At 27.8% G+C, this 20,991-nt stretch overlaps 1 protein-coding gene across 1 annotated transcript; it reads left to right on the top strand.

The window, feature by feature from the left end:
* The first annotated feature begins 914 nt into the window (after positions 1-914).
* LOC145832241 (xanthine dehydrogenase/oxidase-like) lies at positions 915-16,018 on the top strand. The gene is made up of 30 exons (XM_082939562.1): positions 915-965; positions 1,890-1,947; positions 3,420-3,516; positions 3,771-3,879; positions 4,188-4,356; positions 5,036-5,107; positions 5,331-5,428; positions 5,545-5,785; positions 5,890-6,041; positions 6,132-6,341; positions 6,409-6,596; positions 6,762-6,939; positions 7,221-7,307; positions 7,367-7,481; positions 7,659-7,834; positions 8,300-8,422; positions 8,555-8,658; positions 9,587-9,704; positions 10,238-10,365; positions 11,014-11,101; positions 11,298-11,425; positions 11,687-11,837; positions 12,245-12,399; positions 12,689-12,857; positions 12,999-13,127; positions 13,338-13,459; positions 14,734-14,923; positions 15,254-15,445; positions 15,696-15,863; positions 15,965-16,018. The coding sequence occupies exons 1-30, from the start codon at positions 915-917 to the stop codon at positions 16,016-16,018; spliced, it is 4,020 nt and encodes a 1,339-aa protein (XP_082795688.1).
* The last annotated feature ends 4,973 nt before the right edge of the window (positions 16,019-20,991 follow it).

Here is a 20,991-nt window from a genome sequence, read left to right as displayed (position 1 = left end):
AATGTTATGTCATTATAAATTAAACTACAGTTTTATTAGCCGAATTACACTAATTGATAAGAAAAAAACGAAGGGAGTTGACAACTTAAAAGTTTAAAAATACGTATCTAAAATTTAAAATAGTTAGTTTATATAGATATGTAAGCTGATAATGTAAAATTATTTTCACTATACGTTTTTTTTCTTTATTAAGGTTAAAAACAACTGTTAACCGAGAGGTTAGTTGATTTGAACATACTTAGTTCATGGCATTTGTACTATTTGTTGTTTTTTTTTTTATTTATTTTTTTTTTACGTTTCTGTTGTTTAAAGTAAAACTTCAAAGTAAAACAGTTTAAGGTTTTAGATGATCAAACTTTTAGCAAAGACTATACTGCACAAGTAGAAAAGGTAGCAATTAAAACACGGTTGCCTACTTGTGTCCCTTGACTAAATTATTTTATGCTAAATAACACAAACTTTTTAATAATTTTGATAAACAGAAATTAGATAATTAATTTGTTATAGCTATGGTAATTAATGGTGAGAACTTCATGTATTTGAACTAAGAAGATCTATTAATTTGAAAAAAGCAAGTCTATATAACTTTTTATGAATAAAAATAGCAATTTTAATGACACAAAGGGATTTTAATAGTCTATCTGTAAGAGTACTATAACTATTCATTGAAGTTTGTTTATCACGGTTTAAGTGCTGTTGTAATTTTTTCTTAAAAATATAACTAATCTATTTTCAAAGAATTTCTTTCAGTTTGTTCGTTATTAATTTTTGAAAATATCAATGCATTAATTACAGAAAAAGTATTTTTTTAGGTAACGTTTACTGTATGTTCAAGTATTATTGTGATTTAGAATAAAGTTTACTTGCAGAAAAAAAAATTACAAATATTAACTAAAGTAATTACGGTTGATAAAATGAAATCGGAAAAGTTGAGCACTTTAGTGTTTTACGTGAATGGAAAAGAGGTAAGAAAGTAGTTATTAAATTAGTTACAGAGTGCACTTAAAATAGGTCATTCAAGTAATTGTTTTTTTTTGTATTTCAGCTGATTAAAAAAAAATCAAAAAATATACAAAACAAAAAACGATTTTTTTGTTATAATGAATATATCTTTTACTTTTTTTGGTATTAAATACAATTTAGTAACTAAAATGTGTTGATTTTTTATGCAACTTTTCAAACTTCAATAAAAAATGACTAAAAGGCAATAGTTATATATTTACCTTTTTATATAGTAGTAAATTTTACTAGTATATTAGTAAAGTTTACTAGTATACTAATTAATTTTTAAGCAACAAAATAAAAGTTTTTCAGAGTTAAAAAAATTAAAATGCTCAACACGATTAATGAAATTTTAACATATGTTTTAGTGTTAAAGTGTAAGAATAATTGTGTTTTGTTATAAATAGCTTTGTTAGTGGAGTTTTACCTTTAAATAGCTGATACGATCTTGAAATGTAAAAAAAATTAAACAAAGAAACTTAACAAAAAAAAATTTAAGACCTTGAACTAATAAAAATTGATTTTAAGTTTTTACTACTTGTTTTGTTGTCTCCTAAAACTCTTAAAACAAAACTATTAACAAACCATTTTTACTAATAGTTTATTTACATTGTTTTTCAACATTTAAGAAAAAGAAAGTTAAACTTTTACAATAATTGTAAAGTACTTTTTGCTTAAAATTTTTATAATATAAAACAAAAACAATATTGTTCACGCTATTTCTTCATACTATCATAGTACGTTTACATAACTAATATTTCTTATAATTGTAGTTATCCTGTTTTAAAAGTTTTTATTAAACCTGTTGGCCTTATCAAAAATAATTTATACGAGTTTTAAAGCTTTTCTAAACATTTTCAGCAAATTTCAAATAATTTAAAATACAGGTTGTGGAAAAAAATGCAGACCCGGAAACAACTCTTATTTCTTATATACGACTAAAATGTGAGTGTTTTAAATTAAATTAAATATTTCTTAAACTGTTACTGCTAATTAGAAACTTACTTTAAATACTAGCTAAATTTAGAAATACATTTTTTAACATAAACTTTTTTACTACCTTATCTTCAAATAAAAACTAAGTTAACGATCCTATAAACAGTAATGGTTTCGCAGAAACCTACAACTGTTTAATTTTTACAGATGAGGTTCCAAACTTTGCTAAAACTTGTTTGTTTTATAAGATTTCAGACGTACATGACCAAAGTAAATATTATTTGAATACAAATAAATAAAACTTTATTACAGTACGCCTTTTTTTTGTAATTTTTTAACCAATCAAACGTAGATAACTATAATTTTGGCCTTGAAGCTTTTGAAGCTATGTATGAACTCAATTTTAATGGTTGTTTTGGTAAAAAAACACATTCTCTTTATAACTAAGTATGCTATATTTAGAAATATTTAAACATACATTGCTAAACAAGTGTTTGTGCCTAGTACTTTAGAGTTGCAAAACTGATTGCAAGTCAAACAAATGACCACAAGCTAAACATAATAGAACCTAAAGACAAATTTGTTTTAGCGACAATACCAATATTTGAAGTTCAGTAAGTTTACAATTTTTTCCCATCAAATAATCTTAAAGTTTAAAATTGTTTTATTAAACAATTTTTGTTTCTATTTTCTCAATATTGTAAGTTTGAAAAAAAATAAAGTAAAACTTAGCGAACATTATCATATAAAAGAATTTTTTTTTCTGTTTTAAAACCAACCAGAATTGATAAACGTTACCAATTTTAAGGTATGTTTATTTTATTGACTTTGCTTTGTAGTACAGAAAACGACAAACGATTGTGTTTATGTGGCTAGTAAACTTATGCTTAGCTTTTAATAAGTAAACTGATATCAAAAAGTTTCGATTAAATTAAAAATTGGCTAGATTTTATTTTAAAAAAGAATCATACAACCCAAAAAAAAAGCTGTTGTATTCGAATAAATACAATATATTTTTTGACAGCATTAAAGGTATTTTTGTATATAGTATATCCTCGCTAACCCGGCTATGCTGGGTAGTTTTTTATCTAATTATGACCGGATAAGCCTTAGATTGGATAAAAACAAAATATCGTTTATTCTAAAATAATATACCTCTTTTATATTATGCAACGCATGTAAATAAAACGTTTTCTGTCAATGTGTTTTTATGTTTTTATTTTTCAACGAACCAGACAGTATAAAAAATAAATTTTATTAAATTTAAAATCAGTTTAACAAGACAAATCAAACCGTAAAAATAATTTACTTCGGTTCTAATTTTAAAGTAAAAACATAGGTTTTAGCAGACTTATTTAAATCTACATATCGACTGAAATCGACTATATTACCGAGGGCTTGGTAAGCGAGGATAACAATTAGGAAGTCCAACAACCCAAAAATAAACATCAGGGTAATTTACCTAAATTGAAACTTTTTAGTGCGGTTGACGGGTACGAAACTGGCGTGTGGAGAAGGTGGCTGTGGAGCGTGCACTGTCATGATATCGAGGTGGATCCCCCAAACTGAAACAGTGAAGTTTGTTTCTAAGTTGTTGTTACTATGAATAAAAATTATAAACTGTGAATAAATATAAAACATGGATAAGTTTAATAGTTAATATTTTAGAATTTTAAAAGCCTATAAAGGGAATTGTAAACCTTTTATTTTAATTTTGATTTAGTTTAAAGTACGTTGAACTCAACCTAAAATGAATTTCTAAAGTTTTAAAACAAGCCTTTTGCAAAAGTAGTCTAAAATTTATCTATTAATTTTTACGAACACTTGAACAGACATTACGCAGTCAACTCGTGTTTGTTGCCATTGGTAGTAGCTCACGGATGCCACATAACCACAGTTGAAGGCGTTGGATCAACCAAAACAAAACTTCATCCCGTGCAAGTCAGAAACTCATTGTATAACATAATTTTATAGTAAAACTTTTATCTTTAAAGATAACAATTAAAGATCTAACTTATTGATAATGAGATTAAGTATAACTTTACATATATTATGAGATTTCAAATATTTAAAGTTATTAAACATTTTTTTTATAATGCTAAAAATCATCAATAAAAACTGTTGTTATTGTTTAGTATTAGTAGAAAAAAAACTAATAAACCTAAAAAGTATTACAACTCTCTGTAAACTCACTGTAAAGATACCTGCGTTAACTTAGTATTTAAACAATAAACTGTTGCTTTTATCAGGAGCGCCTGGCGAAATGTCACGGGTCACAGTGCGGTTACTGCACGCCGGGCATGGTCATGTCAATGTACGCCCTTCTAAGGTCCACTCCCGCCCCCCACATCAAAGACGTCGAAGCCGCTTTGCAGGGAAACTTGTGCAGGTGCACCGGGTACCGACCCATCATCGAAGGTTTCAATCATTTATAAAGAATTAAAAGGTTTAGTAAGCTAATTAGAAATATTTACTCTAGGTTTATGTGCGAAAATTGCTAAAAATTGTGTTTTAAAACTTATACAAAATCCAAAAAATATGCACAATTTTTTTTATTTTGTTCCAATTCCTAGAAAACTCGATAAGAACAAACAAAAAGGTTTCTTATATGTTGACTTTTAAACTTGAAGGGTAACTATTTGCACATGTTATAATTCAAGATAAAGGTTTTAGTGGTAATGTGTTAAGGACTAGGTGAAGAGTATGTGAATAAATATTGTGGTTTAAATGCTAGAGTAATGACTTAACTTAAGCTTAAATTGCAATTTCAGTGAAAATTAAGATTAGGGATAAATGTAATCCTTAATAAAGTCAAGTAAATATGAGGACATAAAACTCCATTTAAGTTCTGCCATAAAAAGTATATATTGATTTCAAATTTTAGCTAAAACTATGAATTCTGAGCTACACAACGCTTTATTTTATATCTGTTATTTAAAAAGACTTATATATTTAACAAAGTAAATTGTTGAAGCCATTACGATTTTTGTTTTTTTACTTATTTCATTAGAATTGATAGAATTTGCAGAAAAAGGAGTAGTTGAAGTTTCTAAAATTACTAATAAACTTACAGCATTTGGTAGTTTTGCTCGTAAAGATTCAAGCAAAAGCACCAACAAATTTTCTTGTGGAATGGGAGATAAGTGTTGCAAGATTGCTAAAGTTGAAGGTAACTGTTTTATAGTATTTGCTAAAACTGTGCTTTATAAAGCTTAGAATTAGTTATTTGGTTGTTAACTTATTACATTAAAAATAACTAAAGCATGAAAAAATTTAGTTGTTTTGTTTTAACTGTTTTTAAGACTTTTTTTAAAGTTTGAAAAGTTATTATTAAAACTCATAAGATTACTAACAAAGTAAGTTATGCGGTTTTAAAACTATTTATGCTATAGAAAAGACGGAATCAGAGAATAATTTTAGAAATGAACAAAAACAATCTTTTGAACAAGATGAAAACAAACAAGACATTATATTTCCACCAAAACTGAAGGTTTAAACGAAACTGTTTTAATACTTGATTAACAAATTCTAAACAAAAAATAAAATCATACATTTCAATAAAAAAGGTGATAGCTGTAAATTGATAAATAAAAATCATCATTACAGCGTGACAGTAAATTGGGTGTATTCAACGTCCCCCTCATGTTTCGAGGGGAACGAAGCACCTGGTACCGACCGGTTTCCATCGACCAGTTGCTTTCTCTAAAGCGGGAAATTCCCGATTTGAAGATAGTGAGCGGAAACACTGAAATTGGTGTGGAGGCGAACATTTTGGGTAAATGTCATCAAAATTTGTGTTACGTGGCCGACATTCAGATGCTAAATAACCTGCACGTTGATGAATCAGGTTAAAAATTATTCATAACATAATTTAGTTTTTGATATTTTTTATTAAGTGCTTGAAAAATTTATACTTGAAATGTTCACTTTCACGCAGTAAATATTAAATAGGTGTGACCATCGGAGCGTCGACGCCTCTCACTGACGTAATCAGTTTTTTGAATGACGTCATAAAAAACAACTCGTCACATGCCACTCAACCAATGAAAGAAGTTCGAGACATGCTTCACTGGTTTGCAGGCTCACAAGTGCGCAACGTAGCGGTTAGTATTTTTTCTTTGTTATTTTTAAACTAAATAATTTATTAGTTTATTTTTTGCTATTTTACTTGATACTATTTATCTATAATACAGAGCATTGGAGGAAATTTGGTTACTGCAAGCCCGATTTCCGACTTAAACCCAATTTGGCTCGCTTGCGGATGCAGCATTGAAGTTCTTGACTGCAGCAGCAGCCAGGTCACTAGTCTAAACATTGATTCAGATTTTTTCAGTGGATACCGGAGAACAAAGCTAACTAAAGATCAACTGGTTCTTAACATAAAGCTCGAGTTCGCCAAAAAAGTTAGTTGTAATGTTTGAAACTGTAGAGAATCAAGTTATAAGAACAACTTTTAAATATATTTTTTAGGCGCAGTACGTACGGGCCTACAAAGTAAGCAAGCGCAAGGAAGATGACATCACAATCGTAAACGCAGCGATGCTCGTTGAATTTGATGACGTCACAAGTAGCAAAGTGAAACGTTTGAGCGTTGCTTACGGTGGAATGTCTTCGGTTACTTTGAAACCAAAGAGTTTAATTGACAGCATAGTAGGAAGGTAAATTAGTTTGAACAATCAGTTTTTATACTTCTTTTGTTTTATAGAATTATAAAACTTATAGTATTGTTCAGCTTTTATAGAATTTCATTTGAAACTGTTTGAGGTTTTCATTCTTGACTAGAACTATTTGCTATTTTACTTAAACAAACTTGCATTTTTTAGAAACTGGGATGACCCGGCTTTAGTTGACGATGCAACAAAATGGCTTCAGAATGATTTGCAACTTCCGGTAGATGTGCCAGGAGGGATGGCTGCTTACAGAGAAACTCTTGCAGCAAGTCTCTTTGTCAAGTTCCATCTTGAAATCATGGACTGCTTGGCAAAACAAGGAGTACTCAAAGTTAGAACTTTGTACCTCATTAGCACTATTCTTACTTTCATAATTTAAACAGTGGATTAATCGACTTTCATAACATATATAACTTTTACAATCAAACCATACATAATAAACAGTAAAACTCTAATATTTAAGTAATTTGTTTAAACTACAAGTAGAAAGTTTATAATTCGTTTAACTTTATCTGTAAAAACAACTAAGCATTTGTGCAGGGAATAAAAACGTGCTAATTATAATAAATACATTTTAACCAGATATAAAATAACATCAATATTTAAAAACAGAGCAGTGATAACAAAATAAGTGAAAGTTGTTACTCGAGTTTAGAAAATAAATGGGAAGAAATGCAAAGTTCTCGCACGTGGCAAGAGGTTAACCTTTTCAACATAATTTACTTATTACAGTTTCAAAAACTTAATATATATAAAAGGTGGATGAAGACCAGCCTGCTATTGATGAAGTGGGCAGATCCAGACAGCACGAATCAGCAAACTTACAAGCGACTGGAGAAGCAGTTTACATGGACGATATGCCCAAACTTGAGAGTTTATCATTTATATTTTTTAGTTAAATTATATAAATTAAAGCTTTTACTATGCTCTAGGGGTAATGATAATTGTTTAATGTTTTGCTGATGAAATAAACTAAACATAAAAACAAAATTTTTCTAAAAGCAGTTTTAAAACTTTTATAAAATATTGAAATAAAGTAAATTAAAACAGACGAGCTGTACATTTGCCTTGTGACCAGCACGAGAGCTCATGCAAAAATTCTATCAGTCGACGTATCGGAAGCGTCGAAGCAACCGGGTTTTGTTGATTACGTAGACAAAGATGACGTAACAGGCAGCAACTTGTACAATATGATGGGCGATGACGAAGTTTTTGCAAACGGAAAGGTCTTAATTTCATCTGTTTTGTTCTATTTTTTCAAATCTTTTCTAATATTATTTCTATATTTCAAGGTTTGCACAGTTTTGTTAACAAATTCAGAAAAAAATCATTTTATTCGAATGTGCAAGAATAAGAAAATTTAGAAAATTAATAAGTTTTAAAAAGTACTTTTTCTTATTCTTTCATCAAAAATGTTTGCAATATCCATGTGCTTAATGAAATTTAAAATAAATATTATTATTTTTTTACAAATTTTTAGAGTTAATTATGTCTTTGAAAATGTTATGTTTAAAGTCTTTGCATGTTTTTGTCCATTTGTATTTTGAATATACTCTGTAAACAAATCCTTACTACAACTAGTTTTGAAGTTGATAGCTTTATAATACCAAGATTCTTTAGACTTAAAACTGTTTTAACTTGTAAATCATGTAGATTTATCTTATAAAATTTATATTGCAATGTATAATTAGGTAACAAGGATTGGGCAACCGATAGGAGCAATAATAGCTGATAATAAAGTTCACGCGCAGAGAGCAGCAAAAATGGTGAAAATTGAATATGAAAACATAAATCCCATTATAGTCACTATTGAGGTAGAATTTAATCACTTTAAATTGAATAACGTTATTGAAAATATTCATATAGATTGATATCATTATTTTGTACACTTTAGTTTTGATGTGTACACGTTTTAATTTTCGTTTAAACTTGTTAATTTTTCTTAGGATGCTATTGAACAAGACTCTTTCTTTGAAAAATACGTTATAAAGCATGGAAATCCGGAAGAAGAATATGAAAAATGTGATGTAAAAATAGAATCAAACGTTAGGTTAGATTTCTATATTATGATGAATTTAAAACTTGGTAAAAATATACACTTTTTAAATTGTTGTTTTATTTTTATTTATATTATACATTTTTTGTTTATAGATTCTTCTGCGAAAATAAATGTTTTAGGTAGTGATCTACCCGATCCTAGTCTTCGGATCCGGATCCGGCCAGATCTTAGTTTGAAAAAATTATCCGGATTTCGATCCGGCCAGATCTTAACTCGAAAAAATTATCCGGATTTCGATCCGGCCGGATATTAACTTAAATTTTAAAAATATCGAGATTAAGTAACGGCAGGATAATAATTTAAAAAAATATCCTGATCCGGCCGGATTCTATTACAAAAAAAAATCAAACTGATCCTACTGAATCTTAATTTTATGGACCCGGTAAGTCACTTAATATACTTAAATTTTTTTAACTATTTTCCGCAAAAAAAAGGTAAAAGAAATATTTTAGGGTTTATAAACTAATACTAGATATTATGGAGTTAATGATAATGAGCAAAAAAAAAGTCTTTGGCATTTTTTCGAGTAGTTTTGAAAGTTGCACTAGATAATACAGGAAGCTTTCTGAACGCCAAACTAGGTATTACGGGAGAGTCTTTGAAAGTTACACTAGATATTTTCAGAGAAAATAAAAGTTATACTAGATAAAGTAAAAGGAGTTCATGATAAAATGCAAAGACAAGGTAGTTGGTGTTATTTAGGGTAGTTTAAAACTTACATTAGACATTAAAAGAAAACTTGAGTGATTTGTAGGGTTCGGCTGGATCCAAACTTTAAAATAAAACCAGGATCCTGATTTCAAAATGAGATTCGGATTCGATCGGATAATAATTCTAAATCAAGCCCGGATTCGTATCCGGCTGGAAACTATATTCTGGATCCGGTAGATTACTAATTTAAGTAATTTTTACTTTTTAGAATAGCGGCCCAAGAACAGTTTTACTTTGAAACTCAAGCTTGCCTGGTAATACCGAAAGAAAATAATGAGATTGAACTTTATTCCTCGGCACAAGACTTAACCGAACTTCAAAGAACGGTTTAGTTAGCTTGAATTTAGTTACATAAAAAACTTAACACTAAATATTAACCAATACCTTTTAAATGTAAAACAAGATTATAATTAAACTAATAAACATTTTCAAGTAATTAAAAAGGTTTTTAAAAAGGTTTAAAATATAACCTAGAGCTGAAGTCGGCAACTTTTCATATTTTCACGGGACAGTTTTCTTTAAAAAAACTTGCTCGCTGGCCAAACTGAATAAGTAAAGTCTTTTGTGGGCCGCAGTAATTTCAAAATATTTGTAAGTAACTAGCATAAAACTTTATTTAAACCAAAAGTTTTATAAAAAAAGCAATATTAAAGTATTAGTAATGGAAAATACTTAAAGTAAGATCCTTTATTGTAAGTTTTTAACACGATTTTTTTAAATTACTGTTGTTAAAAACTTGTGTTTTGAGCTGAAAAGTACCTCGCGGCCCGCAGGTTTTGATTTTGAGGGCCGCAGTTTGCCGACCAATTGCCTAGTTATAAGTGTATCCTATTTGAAAACGATTTTTATATTTAAATAGACAGCAAAAGTTCTTGGAGTTGCTGAACACAAAGTTTGCACGAGAGTCAAGAGGCTTGGAGGAGGATTTGGCGGGAAGCAAACTAACTTTTTGTACATGAGCAATCCTGCGTGTGTTGCCGCCAAAAAGTATTAGCTTTGTTACATAATTTAAAACTTTAATAAAAAAAAAAAAAACAGTTTAGACTTCATATACTTATTTCAAATCTATTTTACAGCCAACTACACTTACTAGTTTTATTTTGGTAAAAAAAAATACTTGTTAAATCAGCTTCCATAATAATACGACTGTTTTAAGTTACTTGCCTTGTAATTGATTTCTAAGCCACCATACAAAACAGTTTTCTTTTCCTACTTTCTACTCAGTTCAAAGCAATAAATGTGTTTTTAAAACAATTTTATTAAAAGTTTTTAAACAACACTTTCCTCTGGGTTGCGAGAAATCTTGAAATAAAGAGTAAACTTTTGTTTTAATCTGAATAAAACTTTTGCTTGTTTTAAAAATAACTTTTCATAGAAAAGTAATTGTGTGACAATTTTCTCTAAGAATTCCGGAAATTATGTTTTGTTACACTTATAATGTTTAAGTGTGTATGTAAACACCTAGTAATATAAAACATTTAAATTAGTTTTGTAACATTTTGGCTTCTTTATAACTCACTTCTGTTGTTCAACATATGAACTATTATACAAAAACTGTTTGAAACTAACCTGTTGTTTTGTTAACGGTACCATTGTAGTTTTTAGTGCTTAAGTTTGAAACTAAGTCATGTTAAGGTTGAATCGGCCAATAAGAGGACAATTTGATCGCCACGAAGACATGGTAATAACAGGAACAAGGCATCCTTATTTGGCTAAATACAAGGTTAAATACAAAATCAATTATAGAGTTAAAAGTTTTAAAATTTTTCAGATCGTTAAAGATTTTTTTTTTTACATAGAATTTCAACTTTCAAGAAATTTGTAAAAGTAATTTCAGTGTGTCTTTAAAGATAATAAATTTGTATATTTTTCAAGAAACCCATGCTGATATAGAATTAATTACACTTTCTGTTTTACAGGTAGGTGCGAAGAAAACAGGTGAAATTGTGTCTCTAGTAATTGATATTTACAGCAATAGTGGCAACACTTACGATCTGTCTCATTGTGTTCTATCAAGAGCTATGTTTAATTTGGACAGTGCCTACAGGTTAAAAAATAATATAACACCTAATATAATATAAACTCTTGTAATTGATATTGCACACCATAATATAGATAAAGGATTATAAGTATTCTTTATTTAAGAATTCTAAAATAATAAGAACAAATTTAAAGCTAATTTTTGACTGAATAACTTCGTAAGAATCTTAAAATAATTGTAAGAAAATAATCAAGTAATAACTATAATTCAAAAACTACAATATTTTTAAACAGTTTTTATTAATTAAATTTACATTTTTTTATGCAGAATACCGCACGTTCTAGCCACGGGACATTTGTGTAAAACCAACATTTCGTCTTGTACTGCATTCAGAGGTTTTGGAGCTCCGCAGGCCATGATGATCACTGAAGATTTTATGGACAAACTAGCTATGAACTTAAATATGGACCAGAAACAAGTTTGCATGCTGTTTTCATTTGTATTAAAATTTAATTCTTTACATGTAACTTAGTTTATGAATTTCATTTTATTTTATATACTCATACTAAGAATAGAGCTCTTACTTTTTATCAGTTATACTTAATAAAACATATGTCCTGTAAACTTAACAACAATATAAATTTGTCACTTAAACTTAATTTCAATTTTTGTGTTAAGTTGCTAATCAATAAAAATGTAACTTAATCACTTATTTCATTACAGAAACTATAGGCCAATATTGTGTCGGTAATAAGTTTTTGAAAGCATTTGTTAATTTAAAACAGAATTAAACATTTAACATGTTAGTTTGAGCTTAAATTAAGTTCAATTGACGTTGAAAAAAATATTTAAAATTAATATTAAAAAAAAATTAACTGACTTTAGATACGCGAAGTAAACTTGTATAATTCAAACGAAGTCACTTACTACAACTTCAAACAAACAATATGTACTGCCAAGCCATGTTATGAAGAAATTCTCGAAAAAAGCGAATACGACGCAAGAAGAAAACAAGTTGATGAATTTAATTCAAATAACAAGTAATTACTTTGTAACAGTTTTTATTCTTTATGATTAACCCTTTTATTTAAACAACTTTGTATACATTTAGAGTTCTCAATTTGAGTTCAAGGTGATAACACAAGTTTGGTGTTTTAAAAATTTCTGCTATAAAACAATATTTTACTCTATTACAAATTTTATGCTATACGGAAATTTATTCAACACTAAGTTTATTCAATTTTTGTCCACTTTTTTGTAAAAGTATCAAATTTTAAAAAATATTAGAGAATTTGAAATCGTTTTTACCAAAACTCATTTAAAAACAAGATACAAGAAAAGGGGGCTGGCGTTGAACGTGATGAAGTACGGAGTTGGTTACGAGGCCCCATTTTTGAACCAGGGCGGTTGTTTGGTGAATATATATTTGGACGGAAGCGTCCTTGTATCACACGGTGGTATTGAAATGGGTCAGGGACTGAACACAAAAGTTGTCCAAGTTGGTTTAAAATATCTTCTAACGTTTATTTAGTGTTTTCAACAAATGCCTTAACCGAAAATGACTTTGGTGACGTCATTATTAACAAAAAGTTTTCAATTTTTTTTAGCTTTGTTGACAACAAATTTTTTCTTGTTAAAGGTTGCAAGCAAAGTTCTCGGTATATCGCCTGATTTGGTGTACATAAGCGAAACAAACACTTCTGTAGTGCCAAACACAACTGCTACAGCAGCAAGCACTGGTTCGGATATTAACTGCGCAGCAGCTAAGGTGATCGATTATAAGTATACACAGTAATAAACAGTAATAATTTAAATCAGGCCAAAAGAACTTTAAGTAAAACTGTATATAAAATTATAATGATTCTATTTTTGAAACAATTTGTGAGTCTGACAAGGAGTAAATAGAACCTGAGTTTATTTTAAACAAACGTTAATGAAATTGGTTACAAAAAGCTTATGTTTTTTTAATGACAATCAGAACGCATGTGAAAAATTGAATAAAAGACTTGCAAGATACAAAGCAAAAGGATACGATTGGGAGAAAATGATAAAGGAAGCTTACCAAGACAGAGTTGGCCTCTCTGCTACTGGATTTTTCGAGTAACTTAAACTAGATAAATATCTTAAAAATATCTATTTGTAACTCTAACTGATTATTTTTAATATAAAAGCTTAAATATACTACAATTATATCTATATGTTGATCTTCACGGGATAATAAAAATAATAGTAAAGTTTTTGACTGCAATTTATTGCACATTATTTTTATTTTTTTTGACGTTATATGGCATAGAAAGTATAACTCTCGAATATAGTTAAAGAAAACACCTGCAAAAGTCTACATAGTCTAAGCTTGGACTTTGTATGCCGTGAAAAAAGCTCAAAATAACATAAATGTTTGAAAACATCAATTCGATCGCCAGACCACTAGACCTCGGTAGATAAAGACTCGGGTTTCGTTCTATTTCAAAGCTCCTCACTCAGCCGCGACCGGAAAACTTGCAGTCGTCAATCTACGAATGGTTTAAAATTTACCGGACCATAAGGACCATAAAGCAACCGTTTACTGGTTCTGACAAATGACTTTAAGACTGTCTTCTGCCGTGCAACATTTAATACAATGTCCACTAAAACGGAAAACGGGTCTCAGTCTACCAAAGGCTTGTTGTCTGATGATCAAATTGGTATGATTAAACCTTAATGTTAACTTGAAGATGCTCTGGCAGAATTAAAAATAAGCACTTTTCTTTATAAATGTAATGGATAAACTTGCCTTATACCAAAAACATTTAGTTATATCATAAAAAGGTAGACTTGTACTTTTGTTTACTTTTTACGTCACAAAACAACATCTTTCCGAAACCTTTTCAAGCTTTACACAGTATTTCACTGAAAATAAGTTCTATGCGGGCGTAATGATTTAGCAAACTTTTTTTTCATACAAAGTATAATGGTTTTTGCGTACTTTCTTACAAAATATGTTAATTTCCGCTAAAAAACTTTAGAAATATATTCAGAAACTTAGATAACATTAGTTTTTTTGTTATTTTGAAATTTTTTCACTATTTTAAAGCTTCTGCGTTCGGCTAAAATTTTTTCTATACACTCTCTTGCAATCACATTGATAAATACTTTATTTCATCAAATCTAACAGAAATATATATTATCGATTATTAAATGCACAAGTGTTTAGTTTTTTTTTTTAAATTTAAACCAAAAAAAAATTATGTCTTAAAAAGCAATCAATTTTTTATTTTTACGTAAAAGTTTTTTTTTTTGACTATTTATTTGTTTTAAAACATTTGCTTTCAAGAAAAACCAATTACACCAAATAAGAAATGTATGTTTTTAACTTATTTAAACAATTCGTCCAGAAATGGTCACGACTGGACTCACGACCACAAAACAGGAAAAGTGGTCGGGACTCCGTGGAATTACTGTTCTTACGGCGCTTCCGTCAGCGAAGTTGAAGTCGACTGCCTCACCGGCGAACACGTCATATTGAGAAGTGACGTCATCATTGACGCAGGAAGAAGCCTGAACCCCGCAGTCGACATTGGACAAGTTTGAAATTATGTTTTAAATTTAAAAATGTTAAACACTACCATATATAATACTCTTTATGATTAAAAAAACGATTCAAAACTTATAATATTTTTAATTTATTTTATTGAATCTTATAAAAGTTACAGTCGAGTCTTATTGAAATAATGTTAAGCTATACATTGAAACTTGCATATTTTCAATTATTGGTCTACAACTTAGCTACTACACATATGAGTAAAATATTTATTACAAAGAAAAATAAAACTGTCCTTGTAGTTTAAAGTTCAGTTCAAAATATAACTGTTATTTTTTAAAGAAATATTTAAATGTACTTTTAATAAAATACAGATAGAAGGGGCTTTCATACAAGGGTACGGGTTGTACTGCATTGAGGAACCGTTGCACTCCCCAACAACCGGAAACCTGATCACCAGGGGTCCAGGAAACTACAAGATTCCCGCTTTCGGGGATTGCCCCAGAGTGTTCAACGTCCACCTTCTCAAAAACTCCCGCAACCCACACGCCATATTCAAATCAAAGGTCATTATTTAAAGTTTAAGTAGTCGTTTTTATAATAATGTCTTTTTTATAAACAATGATTTTTTCAGTATAAAAGCCTAGAAATTTATAGAAGTCTAAAAAAATTTTGCATTTTAAACTTTGACTCTACTGTATTTAATCACACTTAATTTTTTTATCACACTTATTGATTTTTTCTCAGTATTAAAATTTAGCAATTTACAATCTATAACATCTATTCAATAAAAAGTTTGACTTTATATATTTCCAGGCGATAGGAGAACCGCCGCTTCTGCTGGCAAACTCGGTGTTCTTCGCCATCAAAGACGCCATCAGAAGTCATCGAGCGCAAAACGGTTTGTCACGTGACTTTATTTTGAATGCACCTCTCACGGTCGAACGCACACGAATGGCCTTCCAAGATAAACTGACCTTCCAGGTTAGACGCTCTTTTTACTTGAAAACACTTGTTCAGAATTTTTTAAAAACATATTGCAGTTATACAAAAACCTTCAACTAATTATAAAAATGTTTCAACAGCATGTGAAAAAAGCTGAAGATGAAGGAAAAAGGCCTTGGAGTGTGAACGCATAAAAAACTGATAAACAACAAACTTTTTATTTTCCATTTCATTCCAATATGCAATCGATTTTTAATAGTTTCCATTACCATCATGTTTCATGTTTTAATCATGTTTTATAAACAAGTTTTACTGTTCAAGTGCTGAACAAACATGAAAATATTTTTCATACGCTACAACGATACTTTTTGTACAAATTAAGTTTAAGAAATTTTCTGTAAAAATTTTTAAGCTTTGCCTTTTAAATTTTGTGTTTTAAAATTCCCAGATTCATAAAACTAACATCAAAAAATATAACTGTTTAAGTTATAAAATTCGGTTGATGAAACTGAGTTTTTTGAAAGTACAGTCAGCATAACTTCAGAAAAGAAGTGTCGCATGGTTTAAATTTATTTGAAAAAATTAAAAATTGTCTTTGATAAAGTTGTTTGATGAAAATAGTAACAAACTTTAAAAACAAATGTCTGAAAAAAAGTTTTTTTTAATGAAATTAAACTTGGGTTTTGTTACTTAAATCCAAGGATTAGTTCTCTGCTTTTTAAAATTCTGTTGTTAAAATACAACGTTTATATTGAAACCCTGGCTTACTTTATTTATTTGTAATTTAAAGTTTTTAAAGCATTTAACTAATTTAGGCTACTTTAATTCACTACCGACTTTAGATACTGTAAAAGCAATTAAAAAAAATTTACAATATAGATATAAAAAAGGTACGGAGTTTAAGATGTATGCATCACTGTGAGGTACGTACAAAACCTCCAAAATGATTAGGATTGATAAACTTTTATAAAAAAAATATAATAATATTTTATTAAACGAACAAAAGTAAACAAACAAACTATTTTTTTTCTTATTAAAATAAAAAGAGCAAACACAATGCAATTTAATTTGACGCTTTAGATATTTAAACATAAATGTACTTTTTGCTTTGCTTTTTGTATATATACTCAGTGTTTAAATGGAAGTAGTAAATAATTTTAAATTTTAAGCCATGTTACACTTAACGACTTTTTGTAAAACGTACTGCCTAACTTATACAATTTTTTATGACTACAAAGTTTATATAAATAAGTAATCTTTAAATGAAAAAATATCTTGAGATCTGAAGTAAGTTGATACTGTTAAAATAAGTTTTAAACAAAACTTACCAAATACTACTACAACGTAAGTTGCTTTATTTTTTACCTGTTTATTTTTGGTGTTTTATTTGTCAGTAAGGACTTTTTTTACCTTAATACCTTCGTTAAACTATATAATTTTAAACAATAACAACGTAATTTAAATCTTACAGCATTTAGTTAGATTATTTTTTCTCGTTTTATACAATGTAGTTCTTGTTTTCACCAATGAAATGAATTGTTAAAACACTACTGGAAAAACTCTTTTGAAAATTATACAAAGAGAAATTAAAAAGATAATTAAAATAACGGTGAAGCAAAAAGTACTCATTTCAGAAACAAAAAACGGTGTAATAATTATACAATAGATCTAAAAAGAGCTAAAAGTTCTAACAAGACATGTGCATCCTACGAAATATTTTATATGAATTTTTAAAAAGTTCCTGAACTTAAATGAAAAAGTACTTTTAAAACTTAGCTTAAATATATATTTATTTCGTTTTATTGATCGGTCAAGGTTTTTAGTTAATTTTTAAGCAATTTATTCTAGTCTTTAGCTGTAACGAAAAATTATCTGTAAAGTTTATGATTAATGAAGTTGAATAAAGTAAATGAAAGTAAATCATAAAGTGAACTAAGTTTTAAGTGCATTTAAAAATTTTTAAGTTGGTTTTTTGGTTTTATCAGTAAAAAAATTTAATGTAAACAAATGGTTCGGTTAGAAGTTTAAGTAGTCAGTGAAATATGTAAATATTTACCACAAACCTACCAGCCTTGTTTGTTTACTTTGTAAAGTAGTATGCTTGATTATATGGTTTTTTTTTTAAATAAAGTGTTTACTCGTTTTCTTAATAGCTTAATTACGATCGCCTTTATTTTTTTACTTAAAATTCGTATAAATTTACTTGGCCTATCTAAAAATCAATGTTCAAGCTATTTTACTTTAATTTTTCTTTATATCTGCGGTTTAAACCTATTTTGATATTTCTTCTAGGATTCTGAAATATAATACGGGAGAGTATAATTTAACTATCATATATAATTTTAAACAAATGCAAGCCAACTTTTGTGAATTTATAATTAATGATTGCATTACCTTATTAAGAATAAAATTTATAAACAAAACCATTACGAAAAAAATAGAAGTAGATTTCGTTGAAACAGATAGATTATAATATCGTACTCTCTAAAATTTTAAACTAATATAATAAAACATGCATGAATGATGAAAATAAAAATCTCATTAAGGATTTAACCCATTAATACAAAAACTAAACAAACAATATGTATTTATCAGTAATAAAAAGTTTAATTATTTTTTGTTTAAAAAATTGTTTTGTTTTTTAATAAGAATTTCTTCACAAATACAATTTTTTTATATACTAGAACTATTATAAAACTTCAAAACTAATAACCATAGACTCTTATATTTTAGTAATTTGTTCAGTTTGTAAATGAGTCATTTTTTTATCCTCAAAAATTTTCTTTGATGCTTTATATTAATATTCTCATGGGATTTCAAAGTATTAAATGCATTTAATTTTCAAGTGTGTTTATTTTCAATTCATAAGTTGTTGCTTCTCTATTGCTAAAATCGTTATCAACATTGGTATTAAAGTAAATTATTTTGAAAATTTTACAAACATTTTATCATTTTGTTCTGCTTTCTTATACAAGGTATTAAAACGGATTTTCAGAGTTCTGTTTCATTTAACTTTTCTGTTGGGTTATACCTTTTACCAACCTCGAAACTTTTTAGCATATCATTTAAGAATGTTGTTAGATAGTTGTTGTTTACAAACTTCCCTCTTAACTTTAAGTGTTTTTGAGTGTAGAATGATATTACTCTGTGGGACTTTTAAGCTCTGTTAAGAAACCATAAATAAAATACTGTTTTTCATTTTGCTAATGAAATCAAACTATAATTTAGAAATACATTTGCATCCTTTCTTTTTGTACACTGTTATTTCTAATTTATCGCATAGTTTAAATTTGACGTGGAAAAAAATGAATTTCGTTTTCTCCTATTTCATTTTTAAAGTTAGATAATCTATTGAGTTTGAACACTACGCTATAAATAACTAGGTTATACCGGGTTCTGCAGAAAATAAGCACTTCGTAGAACTAAGGTAATTTTAGAAAATATTAAAAGTCATCAGCTTTTAAAAGTTAAATTTTATTCACAATTTGTTGTTACGGTTTTTTTTTATGGAAACTTAGAAGATATGTTTTTTAAAAGTAATTATTTTTTCATGACTTCTTTGTTAAAAGTTAACTAAAACTCTACAGAGTTGTTGATAGTTTTTATCTACTCCTAATATTATAAAAAACTGATATATTTCTTACGGAAAAATGGTAAGTCTTGTTAATTGACTATTGTTGATTAATACTTTATTTGTGAAAAACTTTAATAAAATGCTATTAGTTTCTATCTCATTTATTCATTATTAAGAACTTTTAAAAAACTGTTAGTTTTTTATTGAGAACATTTTTAAGTAAACAAGGTGAAGTTTTTAGATACATTATCTTCAACTGTTGACAAGAGTTATCAAACATTAATTCTAAATCGAAAAAACAGTTTTTTTAATGACCTAAACTAAAACTAACTTTTAAGATGATTTATATACGCTTAAAAAAGTCAATTTACATTTGAAAAAGAAAAAAATATATTTAGTTAGCAGAAGTATACTATACACTTAAAAGAACAGTTTTGTTCTTATTATAGAAAAAAGGTTTATTTCAGTTTAGAACTTTAGTAGTTGCAGCACAAAATTGGTAACAGGTTTCTTTGAAAAATATTGTAATAAAAATTTTGGTCAAAGCTTGTTTTACTAACTTACTAAAATAAATATCTATGTAATTAAGAGAAAATGCACGAATTTGTATACTAATACTTTTTAGTTTTCTAAATAAAACATAAGTTTATAAAATTAAGATATACTAAGAAAAATAATAAACACTTTTTTTTGTTCTTCATACCAAAATAAAGATATATATCCATTTCATTTATAAACTTTACATTTTACTTAACTTTAGTTCAAGAAATTAGAATTCACAACTACTTACCTAAAAATTACCTGAAAGGCTGCGTTAAAATTTATTTTTCCAAAAAAATGGTTTGCTAACAAAAATAAAAATTGTCTGGCTTAGCAGAGTATGCTAGTTCTATGCTGAAAAAATTAAAATCCTTGTTACAAATCTAGCAACAATTAAAAATCTTCCATTTAAAACTTTTTATCTTCTAAAAGTGTTTAATAAGATATTACTTAAAACTACAAACTATGAAAAAACTAATCAAGTATGTTTATTTAATAAAATTTAAAAAATGTATTTTATTTTTCATGTAGTTCTATAGTTTAAGAATATGCTAGTTTATTTTAAGCAAAGTCATTTAAATAACCTCACGCCTACTACTTATTAATAACTTAAAGTACTTTATGTTTCATGTTCAAATATCATTCAATTCTTGGAATTTAAGTAAAAATAAAAATTCATTACTAACTACTGAACGTGAAGAATCCAGTTAAATTTTGCTTTTCGACAAAGTTAGACATTAACATTTATAAAAAAAACTTCAAAGTTACTTGTTTATTTACACGGAAAACAACCGTAAAAGTAAGAACCACAACAAAAGTTTAATCATGACGATGAAGTTGTAAATTTAGTAAGTAATGACTATGCAAAAATTTAACATTTACAGTTGTTAAAGTTCTAAAATCACACAAAACACAGCTTCTCAAAATTAAAACAAATTCAATTATAAACTGTATCGATTCTCACACTGCTTTTGCTTTTTTGTATACACAAGAATTCCTCAGACTCGATAACGCAGCAAACATCGTTACAACCGGAACAAAGTGAAAAAAAAG

Source organism: Thalia democratica, chromosome 3 (assembly GCF_965202585.1).
Source record: "Thalia democratica chromosome 3, ktThaDemo2.hap1.1, whole genome shotgun sequence".
NCBI lineage: Eukaryota > Metazoa > Chordata > Thaliacea > Salpida > Salpidae > Thalia > Thalia democratica.
The sequence above is the reverse complement of the archived record's forward strand: the minus strand, read 5'-3'. Positions and strand labels throughout refer to the sequence as shown.

What these genes read in the sequence shown, in the direction of transcription:
- LOC145832241 (XM_082939562.1), top strand. Translation starts at nt 915, where the DNA reads ATGAAATCGGAAAAGTTGAGCACTTTAGTGTTTTACGTGAATGGAAAA. An exon ending in CGATATGCCCAAACTTGAGA is followed by an intron (nt 7,482 to 7,658) that starts GTTTATCATTTA and finishes AAATTAAAACAG; the next exon opens with ACGAGCTGTACATTTGCCTT. An exon ending in TAAATATGGACCAGAAACAA is followed by an intron (nt 11,838 to 12,244) that starts GTTTGCATGCTG and finishes AACTGACTTTAG; the next exon opens with ATACGCGAAGTAAACTTGTA.